At 39.3% G+C, this 12,504-nt stretch overlaps 1 protein-coding gene across 1 annotated transcript; it reads right to left on the reverse strand.

Annotated features, from left to right (window-relative positions):
* Positions 1-2,560: 2,560 nt before the first annotated feature.
* Positions 2,561-12,415, reverse strand: zgc:110269 (probable flap endonuclease 1 homolog). The gene is made up of 11 exons (XM_061796823.1): positions 12,273-12,415; positions 10,419-10,485; positions 10,190-10,292; positions 9,951-10,005; positions 8,904-8,965; positions 8,681-8,817; positions 8,293-8,353; positions 6,203-6,334; positions 5,987-6,132; positions 5,759-5,903; positions 2,561-3,286 (listed from the first exon to the last, which is right to left on the reverse strand). Exons 1-11 carry the CDS (start codon positions 12,352-12,354, stop codon positions 3,230-3,232), a joined length of 1,047 nt encoding a protein of 348 aa, XP_061652807.1. The 5' UTR covers positions 12,355-12,415; the 3' UTR covers positions 2,561-3,229.
* Between the last annotated feature and the right edge of the window lie 89 nt (positions 12,416-12,504).

Here is a 12,504-nt window from a genome sequence, read left to right on the forward strand (position 1 = left end):
AAACAAAGTACTTTAATCCAAACATTACTTTCTTTACATTTATCTATTTTTCCTCAATACATAAAGATGAGCTTGCCTCAATTTACTCAAAAAAATTACCAAGTGTTAAATGTACAGACCCTTGAAAAAAAAAAATAGAATATCATGGAAGTTAATTTATTTCCATAATTCCATTCAAAAAATTAACCTGTCATAGATTATAGATTCAGCCCCCACAATTTAAACAATTTATTTGTTTATGTTTACATAATTTGGGTTTCCAGCTCATAAAACCCACAAAATCAGGAATAATAAAAAAAAATAGAATACTGTGAAGAAATCACAATTTACTTCTCAGTTTTTGGAGAAAAAATATATAAAGGTCACATTAAATCAATCAAAATATGGTACTTTCAAATCGATATGTTAATCTTCAATACTTGGTTGGGAATCCCTTTGCTTTATCATCGCCTTGATGCATTGCCTGGGAGTTATGGAAGCCCAGATTTCCTTGATGCTTGCTGTCAGTTCGTCTTTGTTTTTGGGTCTGGTGCCCCTCATTTTCCTCTTGATAATACCCCATCGATTCTCAATGGGGTTTAGATCCGGTGAGTTGGCTGGACAGTCAAGCATTGTGATGGCATGGGCATCAAACCAGGTTTTGGTGCTTCTGGCGGATGGGCAGGGGGCAGGTCCTGCTGGAAGATGAAATCTGCATCTCCATACAGATCTTTAGCAGAAGGTATCATGAAGTCCTCTAAACCATTCTGGTAGACTGTTACGGCGACCTTGGATTTAAGAAAGCAGAGTTTACCAACACATGTATTGGACATTGCACCCCAAATCATGACTGTGGGTATTTTCACACTGGACCTCAAGCAGCTTGGGTTCTGTTCTTCACCCATCTTCCTCCAAACCCTTGGACCTTGATTCCCAAATAAAAGGCACATTTTACTTTCATCGGAAAAGAGGACCTTGGACCACTGGGCAACAGTCCAGTCCTTCTTCTCCTTGGCCCAATTGAGACGCTTCCTACGTTGGCTCAGGCTCATAGGTGGCTCGACCCGAGGAACCCGACAGTTGTAGCCCATCTCCCAGATGCATCTAAATATGGTGGTTTTTGAAGCTGTGACTCCCGCCTCATTCCACTCTTTCTGGTTCTCTGCTAGATTCTTGAATCTTCTGTTTGATAACCGCCAAAGCCCACGGTCATCTCTTTTGCTGGTGCATCTTTTCCTGCCACATTTTGTCCTTCCACTCGACTTTCCATTGATATGCTTGGACATAGCACTCTGTGAACAGCCAGCCTCCTTAGCTATATGAACGTTTGTGGCTTACCCATCCTATGGAGAGTATCAATGATGGTCTTCTGGCCTGTTGTCAAGTCTGCAGTCTTCCCCATATTGAACCAAACTGAGACAATTGAACCAAATTATGTAAAAATAAACAAATAAATCGAGACAGTTTGGACGCCTGTTTAAATTGTGGACCCTGAATATATAATCTATGAAATTTTAACTTTTTGAATGGAATTATGGAAATGAAAAAACATTTCCATGATATTCAATTGTTTTGGATAGGGTCTGTAGGCCTGTTTAGTTGAACACTTAAGCAATTGTTGTGTTTACAAAGGGCAACAGGTGGAAACTGGTTAGCACATCTGCCTCACAGTTCTGGTGACCGGGGTTCAAATCTGGGCCTTGCCTGTGTGGAGTTTGCCTGTTCTCCCCGTGCCTACATAGGTTTTCTCCGGGCACTCCGGTTTCCTCCCACATCCCAAAAACATGCATGGTAGGTTAATTGAAGGCTCTAAATTGCCTGTAAGTGTGAATGTGAGTGTGCATGGTTATTTGTTTATATGTTTCCCTGCGATTGGCTGGTGACCAGTACAGGGTGTACGCCGCCCACCCAAAGATAGCTGGGATAGGCTGCAGCACGCCCATGACCCTTGTGAGGATAGGCGGTACAGAAAATGGGTGGATGGATGGATGCACATTCTGCCATCTCGTGGAAGAACATTTAATTGTTCCGCCTGTCACTATACGTTGCTGGCATAAATAGATGAACAAAAATATTTTTTTTGTGGTAAATGAGTGATATTTCTTTGAGACCATCCATCCATCCATCCATTTTCTGAGCCGCTTATCCTCACAAGGGTCACGGGAGTGCTGGAGCCTATCCCAGCTACCATCAGGCAGGAGGCAAGGTACACCCTGAACTGGTTGCCAGCCAATCGCAGGGCACACATAAACAAACAACCATTCGCACACACGTTCACACCTACGGGCAATTTAGAGTCTTCAATTAACCTAGCATGCATGTTTTTGGGATGTGGGAGGAAACCGGAGTGCCTGTAGAAAACCCACGCAGGCATGGGGAGAACACACAGGCGGTGCTGGGAATTGAACCCCGGTCCTCAGAACTGAGAGGCAGAAGCTCTAACCAGTTGTCCACCGTGCTGCCTCTTTGAGGCCAATTAAGTGAAATTGGATAATTTTATCTAGCACACCTTGATCTCGCGGAACATGATTGTGAATCACTGCATTTCACTACTTTACTCAGTCACATACAAATACTCAGAAATTGTTTAAATGCTGTTTTCATTTTATTGACAGTATTTAAACAATGTTTAATCCAGCTAAATGAGTATTTACAAAACACATTTTCTTTTACACATCTCAGTTATAGTCTTTTTCAAAAATCCACCAGCATAATTCAAGTCTGTGGTCTGCGCCTTGGCACAGATTTCACAACAGGTGCTACTTGAATACCTTGTGATGAGACATCCCCTGTCTCTTTTGGGCTTGGTGGAAGCAACCCTGACAGAGATCACACTGGCCTCTTTCATAGCGACCCACTGTTTGCTCTGTCTTTCTTGATTATGCTGGACTTAATGATATTCATTGTGAATGGCATTTTAGCACTCAGACAAGAAAGCTGATCACACGCAGAACAAGAACCCTCAATTCACAGGTTTTCGAAATGATTATTTTTTACCTACATAATCAACAGCTGTTAGAAAGTATTTCAAAGAGCATGACAACAATAGTAATAATTAAAAAGGTTAAATGGTTGCCTTGCAAGGGATAAAAAAAAACAAAAACAAAAAACACTGAAAATAATGTGTACATTGGAAAAAATGTTTCACAAATTTTGTTTGCATAAAAAAACTAAATGGGTTACACATGATTGTGAGAGTTCTGTAAAAGAATACAGATGTACAACCAACTTCCATCCATGTTTGATGGTGTCATTTCAATTTGGGTTTCTTTCTGTTGCTGCTTCCACAGTCCCCAGCTTCAACAGGCTGGAAGAGGAAAGAGTGAATAATTGTCAGGTCAAACCTATTATTGCACAATTTTTTAAACTGAATTACAGTAAATGACTTTCTGCTTCTATTTCAAAGTAGCAGTAAGACAACATTTTTGTTGTGTAATTTGGATCTAAATTCATGTGTCGAAATGTAGAAGAACTGGAAAAAAGTACATTAAAAAAAACAAAAAACAAATACAGTGCATATATATATATATATATATAGCATATCATTAGCCCAATAGAATAATTGCCTCAAGTCATTGTTGATTTACTGTCACAAAATGAATAATAATAATGATGTGTTGCTTAAAATTGTGTTGTTTTTTTCTTTATGTCTGTGTAGAATCTCGTTCATCCAGATCATTGGAATCAGCAAAGGTTGAATTGAAGCTACTGGATTCTTCTTGTTTGTTGAAATTATTGTGTTTTGTTTTTCGAAAAAAGTCTGACTTAGGCAACGATGCTATTAAGCTAATGATATACAAATATATTATGACTGTGACTGGGACCGGACTCTGCCATGAATAGCAACAATACATGAGTAATTGATGCCCACCCCAAAAGGTTTTTAATTGTCTATAGAGGCCACAAGATGGCGGCAAAGCACTTTTTTTTTATTAGACAAAGCTATGGTCTGACTAAATAAAGCTCCTTCTCTCACTTCAACAAAGGTCATTGGCCACAAGTTGGTGCCAAAGCAATATTTATATTTTTCTACAAGACAAGGATTTAGCCTGAGCACAAAACAGCAAATACAGTGGTGCCTTGAGATGCAAGTGAGTGAGTTTTTTTTAGATACAAGCCATCGTTTGGCCGATTTTCTGCTTTGATTTGCAAGCAAGAATTTGAGATACGAGCACTGTATGGTGGCAGTGAACACAACTGAACTTAAAACAAGCAGCAGTTTAGCAGATTGTGAACAATTCTTCAAAAAGAGGCTTCAAGCGGTTTACTGCCTCTCCCAGTTTAGTTTACTTTCAAACTACACATAAAACAAAGCGAATTGCACGTTGTGTATTTAAAACAATCACATAGCTTTATCTTAGGCAAGTCCGTTTAGCTTAATGCTAACAAACAATGCAAAACGCCATAGACTAACAAATACCATTGGTGTCACGGTGTCATAACCCTTTGATCAACGGCTATTTCAACACAAACGGTGGAACAACACATGTAGACAGATAATATATGCATATATTCTGTATCCTCTGCGAAAAAAAGACTAATATTACTGCTTCTAAATGAGTTGTGACCAACATCTCCATGTACAGGGTGATTGAAAAGGAACTCTCTATTTTTAAGTACTTATGAACTATAATTCTTACAAGAAATGAACATGAGAAGAAAGTGTATTGCATGGAGTTTTATTTAAAATTCGATATGGGCGCCAGCATTAGGCACCAGTTTCTCAAGCCGCCTGGGAACCGGATTAACTGATTTCACAAGGAACTCTCGCACTTCAAGTTCTTCCAAAGTCATTGGTTTGGTAGAATAGACTTGCTTCTTTAACCAACCCCACAGAAAAAAGTCATAGGGTGTTAAGTCAGGACTTCTGCCTGGCCACTCATACACAAAAAAAAATTGTGAAAATATTACCTCCCACAGCCCAAAAACATGCGTGCCAGGTTCATTGAAGACTCTAAATTGCCCATAGGTGTGAATGGTTGTTTGTTTCTATGTGCCCTGCAATTGGCTGGCGACCAGTTCAGGGTGTAGCCCCGCCTCCCGCCCGATGATAGCCAGGATAGGCTCCAGCACGCCCGCAACCCTACTGAGGAGAAGCGGTAAAGAAAATGGATGGGTGGATATTACAACATATGAATAAATTATAAGTATTTTAAAATAGGGAGTTACTTTTCAATCACCCTGTATATCTGTATGTCTGTATTATGCTGCCCCCAGATGGCCATGGTGTGCACAACTGAAGGAGCAGGACAATATCCATTGAATTTAAGCAAAAAGATCTGGCAAAAACTGTTCAATTCTTTACATTCTGTTTATGTCATTATTGTATGTTCTTATGAAGTACAAAATCATAGAGCGTTATTTTCTAATTCAAAAACTTATATTTTTGTTGCTTTTTGGGGGAGGCTGGAAGGGATTTATTGTATTTCAACTAATTTCAATGGGGAAAGATGATTTGAGATACAAGTGTTTTAAGTTAAGAGTGTGATCAAGGAAAAAAAAATTGATCTCAAGACAGAACAGTAGGTGAATTTTCAGCAAATAACAGAGCATAGTGTGCCCCCAATAAAGCTGGTGGTTTACTGTATAATTTTACAGAATTTTGAACCATCAAAATGATTTATAATGGTAGAATTGGTATGTATCGTTTCTTCAATCGATCCTCTATTTTCCCTGCTCTATGAAAGTCTTCAAGTCATGATTTATTTAAATTGAATCATAGCTTTTTCTTCCTTCAATAATAAATTTTAATAAGTAATAAAGTAATCATAAGTTTCACCTGCTCCCGCTTTCTAAGAACTCTGAAAAAGTCATCCATCCGAGTTTGCCTGCTGTGTCCTGCTGTGATCTCCGTTTCCCTTTGCTTTCGCTTACTCTCCCGAATCTGTCGGAATCTCTCCATGCGATGACGGATTCTTTCCTCCCTAAAATCATGAAAAAAGACATCAAGTAACTAGTCTTGAAAAAGGGAGAGAATCACATGCAAAATACCACAATGGATATGTACTTGACATATGTGGTGCGGCAGAAGAACCCAACCAAAGCTTCTTCATCTGGCTCAGTCCATATCAACTCTGGTATTTCTGTGTGTGTTGCATCCAAAAATAACTTTCGTGCCTCTTTGTATTTCCAGTTATTTGGCACTGGATAGGTCTGCGGTGCAGCAAGGTATCAACATCTTAAAAAGAACTCACAAAGTGTAGCTTGGTTGACAATGTCGCACCTGTTTGTTGATATGCAAAACGACATTTTCAATGGTGCGGTACTTCTGGATGAGTCTCAGAGCTCTCTTTGGACCGAACCCTGCGATCTTATCACAGTAGTCGCATCCCAGCAAGATACACAGGTCAACAAACTGGGATGGGCGAGGGAAAGAAGCACATGATAAATATTAAGCAGTGCCTTAAAACCTCAACAAAATAGGAATCTAAATACAGTGGTATTCATTCAACTAAATTTACTCCTACAGCTATATCAAATACATGTTTCCAATTGAAATGAACTGAAATGCAATTTATTCATTCCAGCACAATTATTTTGTTCCGTTTTTAAAAAGAAACACAAGCACTGTATTGTAAAAACATAATTAAAGCCAATAAAAATATATAATCTGGTTTTATTAAGTGTGTGTGTTGGATGTTGGATGTGTGCCTTTTAGGGGAGTGGCTTAGTGAGTGACCTCTGGATCTAGAGTCTGTTCGTCTGCGTGTGAGCATCTGGGTGTGAGTTGTGGCCAACAGCAGCTCCTTTGCAAGTGTGCTCATTTCATAGACCGTATTTTCACGACCATAAGGCGCACTTAAAGGTCTTAAATTTTCTCCAAAATGGACGGGGCGCCTTATAATGCGACACGCCTTATGTGTGCACCGAGTTCCAACATCTATAAATGTTGTTGTGTGATGAGCGCTCCACTTGGCTTTTTTTATTCGTTTTTTATTTATTTATTTATTTTATTTTTTAGCATTTCCTGCCGACACGCTACACAGAGGAAAAGCGGACGTGGCTGAGGACAGGGGAAGGGTGCGTGAAGTAGGACGCTAAAGTCACGCCCCCAGTAGGGATAGAGCGCCGGGGTGTATTATTTTTTTTTTTTTACCGCTTGACTGACTGGGAGCATTTCCGGGGTGGGCATTGTGCAAAACAACATCGGTTTGGCTGTGGGACTCCCGAAAATGTCACCTACGAAGAGACACGCTTACAAAGCACAGTTTAAACTGAAAGCTATCAGTTACGCTGAGGAACATGGGAATCGAGCAGCCGCGAGAGAATTCAAGATCAACGAATCCATGGTTTGCAAGTGGAGGAAGCAGGAAAACGAGCTTCGCCAAGTCAAGAAGACGAAGCTGAGTTTCCGCGGAAAAAAAAGAAAAACAAAACGCGGAAACAAGGCGAGGTGGCCGGAGTTGGAAGATCACCTCGAGCAATGGATTAATGAGCAAAGAACAGCCGGGAGAAGCGTCTCTACAGTCACCATTCGACTGAGTGCAATAATGACGTGCCATCATTCCGGGAGGCTTGACGAACTGCTGGACAACCGTGTAAACAAGGCGTTCAAAGTGAAGTGAGCGGCGTGGGAGCCATGGATGACAGATGGCGAACACAGCTTTACTAAGACTAGGAGGCAGCGCCGGACGAGTTACGCCACGATTTGTGAATGGATTGTGGATGCTTGGGTTAACGTGTCTGCTTGCACTGTTGTTCGAGCTTTCGCACGGCAACGAGACTGTCTCGAAGCTGCCGTGTTTGATTGAGAACTTGCCCAGCTGTTCATTTCGGATACAGAAGATGAGGACTTTGATGGATTTGTGGATGAGGATTGATCAAAAAATAACGTGAGTACATTGTTAAATACTTCAATAAAGTACAACCGAACTCAGTTTTGCTCCTGCTGCCTTTTTAAAACATTGTTTTAGCGTGCATCCATGCTACCGTATGTTTTAAGCTAGCGTATGTTTTACCATGCCTGCGCCCAATAATTCGGTGCGCCTTATGTATGTGTTAAATACAGAAATATACCCCGTAACTGAGACTGCGCCATTTAATATGGTGCGCCCTATGGTCGTGAAAATACGGTATGTGTGTTCAGATGAAAGTACATCCATGACTGTGGCTCTCCTTGCCCACATGCGAGGGCATTGCAGTACCTTCATCGCTCCATTTTGTTTTCACTTCCCTCGCGTGGTGGCATATAGTATCTGAGGCTTGCTCATAACTAAAATTTTGATTCGCAGAATATAAAATGACCAATACTTGTAACTCAAAAACTCATAAATTGTGGCAGTCATAAGTCACAGTACCACTGTAATCCGTTACCTCTTTGTGAGTTAGTTGGAGCTTCTCCAACAACATGGGTAAAGAATATTCCACTATGTCACTGTAAATGAGAAAAGCATTGATGGTAAGCACACTATAGTAATAGTATGACCCTGAAAGAAAGCAAAGACTCTTTTTTTTTTTTTTTTTTGGAAGCTGTTCTGCAGCTTTAAAATGTTGCTGCTTCCACTTTATCTTACAGTGATCCCATAGTGACAGAAATTGAGACACACTGCTTAATTTTGTATTAGTGGCAATGTTATATAACAAAAATGTAAAAAATGTTTGTGGTTTATTACAAAAATGCTTACGACTGTAATGAAAACCACAGAGAGTTGATAACAATATGAAGACTACTTTAAAGAGCATGCTGCCCGTCATTCTTTACCTGTCTTTCTTGGCATTTAGCTGGCGAATCAGAACATGAGCCCCAAATGGCAACGTGTCCATGTCCTCTGATGCCACAGCTTCTGCAGTCCTCTCTCTCACCAGCCAAGCACAAAGGGCCTCAGCGTCTCCTGGAGCCTGGAACAAGAAGAGAGAAAGAAAAAAAACTGTCAAAAGTGACAGAGTCAAGGGAAAATAACATTTAACTATTATGAAGGTCATACTTGGATCACAGGTACACCCAGAAGCTTCAGGAGATGGAAACTGTCTTTTGTTTGGAGTGATGCTGGATGAAGGACAAATATGCCGCTTGAGAAGATACAAATCGTTAGCCTGATAGCATAATTGCTTAAGTCATTTTTAACTTAGTCAAAATATCAATTGAAAAACACTGATGTGCTTGCTAATAATGTTTTTTTTCTTTATGTCTGTGTAGATTTACAGTCATCGAGGTAATTGCAATAAGCAAAGGTTGAATCGAGGCAACTGAATTCTTCTTGTTTGTTGAATTAGTTGGTTTTACTTGTTTTCAAAAAGCTTTCAAAAATGACTTAGGCAATTGTGCTATGAGGCTAACAAAATCAACATCACACTTCGAGGGTACATTCCAATGGCAGACCGTGCATTTGGTACCTGGGCCTTCAGTGAGGACTTACCTGATTAAATTTACCTCTTATACCACCACTATCATGTCAGGATTATAAAAACTGTCAATACTATATAAAAATGCTAATCTAATAACATGAAAGAAAAAATAAAAATTCAAACAAAATACATAATACTAACTAAAGATACTGATTATTAAATGTATTAATTTGTGCAAATCACTACAGGCGTGTTTTGCTAGTGGCACAGTTTTTTTCTGACCAACCAATCAGAAGACGGAAAAATGCTGGCATCATCAAGAGCCAGTTTGCTGGCCCTGTGATTGTGAGGATAAATTTGTAATCTGATTAGTTAAAGAAACAGTCAACTCTGCAACATATCTTAAATTACATTGGTCAATATGATTCTGAACATCCTGGGCAGATTACATAGACATGGCAACACATAGAGGCTGAATCTGATTGGACAAAAAAAAAACAATAATAATAATCTATTGTCCACATACACCTACTGGAAGCAGTGCAGCCAAGGGAAACATGACAAAATGAAGACAACAGACTGTTGAGAATAAATTAATACAGTTTCATGTAACTAATATCAGAATTAAGGTCATAAATTTTGTTCAACTGCTTCTGTGTATATTCTCGTAAAGCTGTATTTTGTACCTGTGCCCAAATGGTTGGCGGAGCGCCAACCTGCTGCCTCGGCTCGTTTCTGAAGCTGCCAGAAAAACATGAAGAGATCAAACAACAGTTGTCCACTGTCTCACAGTATCAATTCACATGCATGCTGGGCCAGCGTTATGACCTTTTACATAAATATTTTGAGTAGCCTCTAATAGTTCATCTGCAAAACTTAATTTTCAACTTGAATGACAACATGTAGTCTTCGGTGTGTAACTTACAGCAGCAATCTTTTCTCCGGGAGGTCTTCCATCAAACACAAACACGGGCTTTATGTCATGTTCCAGGAAAGTCAGAGTGCGAAAGAAGAGGCCAGTCAATGGGCTGCAGACACAGACATACAGCCAACTATATCCTGTACTGTAATGCTTTCGGATTAAACTGGAACAAGAACATGTTCAATCAGAGTGTCCTTCCAGTTTGCAACATATAGTATTTCAAGTTACTTACTTCAGTGACGGTGTTGCGGCACGGAACTGGTTCATCACGATTGATGTATCCAAGGCAATGACCTTGCCTTTAGAGTAAAAAAAAGCTCAACAGCATTAACTAATAAAACTTAACACTGTAGATATCCAATAATTAATTGATTAATCGACAACTAATAGATTATCAAATTAATTGATAATTATTTTGATAACAGATTAATCATTTAGACCCATTTTTTTCTTTCAAAGAGGTCCTAATGCTCTGATTTTAGACTCTCAACAGTAAATATTCTCTGATTTCTGTAGTCCTCCATTTAGGCAGACTGATATGTGTTTAATCAAAATACGATGTTTGCAAACATCTGCTTTTACTTTGGAAAAAAACTAATCAACATGCCTATCTTCTGACATATTACAGGCTAAACTAGTGACTGAATCATAACCAATTCATGGAAAAAATGAGTCACTTTATTCTATTGCAAAAATAGTAATTATCTGCAGCTGTAGTATGAATAAGTTGTAATTGAGTAATTGATAGCCCTTCGCATTACCCAAGAAGTAGCTCTCACTTTTCAAAAAGGCTGATGAGTACATCACTCCCTCTTGAATGATATTGCTTAATATTGTCTATTTGGTTTTGTTTCACCATTAAAAAAATACCAAATAAACAATAATCGCTGAACAAACAATAATCGGGAAAAACTGATTTCACAATCAACTTTAATGCAACATAATTTGTTAACCAATTATTCAATTAATAGATGGAATAGAAATAATAATTGATACTAAAAGTATTCAATAGCTGCAGCTTGACTACATTGTACTGCAGAAATTAATATTGAATACTGTATATCTCTGGCTCTGAGTATGGGCCATTAAGGGCGGGTCTGGTGATTGCCGGTTGTGACATCACATCAAAGATGAAAGTTCAAAGGGACATTTAAGCTTGAACGCTGGCTCAAGTTGGAGAGTCGATGTGTTCCCTTACTACTTGTGGGAATAAAGTGAATGAAAGGCATCAGCAACTGTGTCATCCTTGACCACATATGAGGACAACACAAATGACAACAAACCCACACTGATGTCATTACATATTTTGATGAAATAACAAGTCCAGCATGATAGTGTTCCTGGTGTCCAATCAACAACATGAATCACCCCCCCCCCCCCCCCCCCCGCACTACTAATTTTCCTATGGTATATATACACTACTCACAGAAAGTTTGTGATATTGGGCTTTCGGGTGAAATTTCAGGCTGGACCTAAGATGCACTACAAGCTTTACAGGTCTACTTAATTTGACCCTCTCTAACCTTTAGAATAACCTTCATGTTTCAGTACTTTTTGCAAAACATGCTGTTCTCTAACATAGAGCGGAAAATAAAAATTCACAACAGGTGTTCAAATTCATGAAAATGTCCAAGAAAGCCCACTTCTATGGTTTACTGTGACTCTTCCAGTCCTTCTGTCGCTGTTGCAGCATACCTCGCAATGGCGAGGCACTGTTGATGAATTGTTAGGCGTCATCTTTGTCTCATGATTTCAAAATGTGAAGAGCACGATGAAGAGTACTGCTTAAATACCAATCCTAATTGAACTATTGGCCCATTCATTTATTGGAGCCTAAGAATGCATGTTGTGTAAACATCTGGAGCAGGAAGAGTGTGTTAGTTTTTCATTATTTTTTTTGAAAAAAAAATATGTAATACGAATGATTACAGAAAGGTACCAGAGATTAACTTCACCGAGGTGCTACACTGTCTGCAACGTAAACACAGCGAGGTCGTCATCAAGTTAGCCTTGTTGCTCACAACAACGGCGAAATCGTGGCAAAGAAAAACGATGCAGTGCTAGAAAGTCAGAGGTGACTGTTTACCTGTGTAGTCACTGACATCTTTGTGAGAAATCGCCCCGGGAGCTTCAAATCGGATCAAATCTGCTAGTTTAGTGATCCCCATCGCAACCCTATCCGTACCTTTAACAACAAACCTACGCAGTGACGTCACTTCTGGTATTGCCAGGAACATTTTTCATTTTTATTTTATTCAACAAATAAGGGTCAAATTTTGTTTGAGCTGTTTTTTTAACCACTTTTATTTGTCTAAAAT

The sequence above is a fragment of the Phyllopteryx taeniolatus genome, chromosome 14 (assembly GCF_024500385.1).
Source record: "Phyllopteryx taeniolatus isolate TA_2022b chromosome 14, UOR_Ptae_1.2, whole genome shotgun sequence".
In the NCBI taxonomy this organism is placed as follows: domain Eukaryota; kingdom Metazoa; phylum Chordata; class Actinopteri; order Syngnathiformes; family Syngnathidae; genus Phyllopteryx; species Phyllopteryx taeniolatus.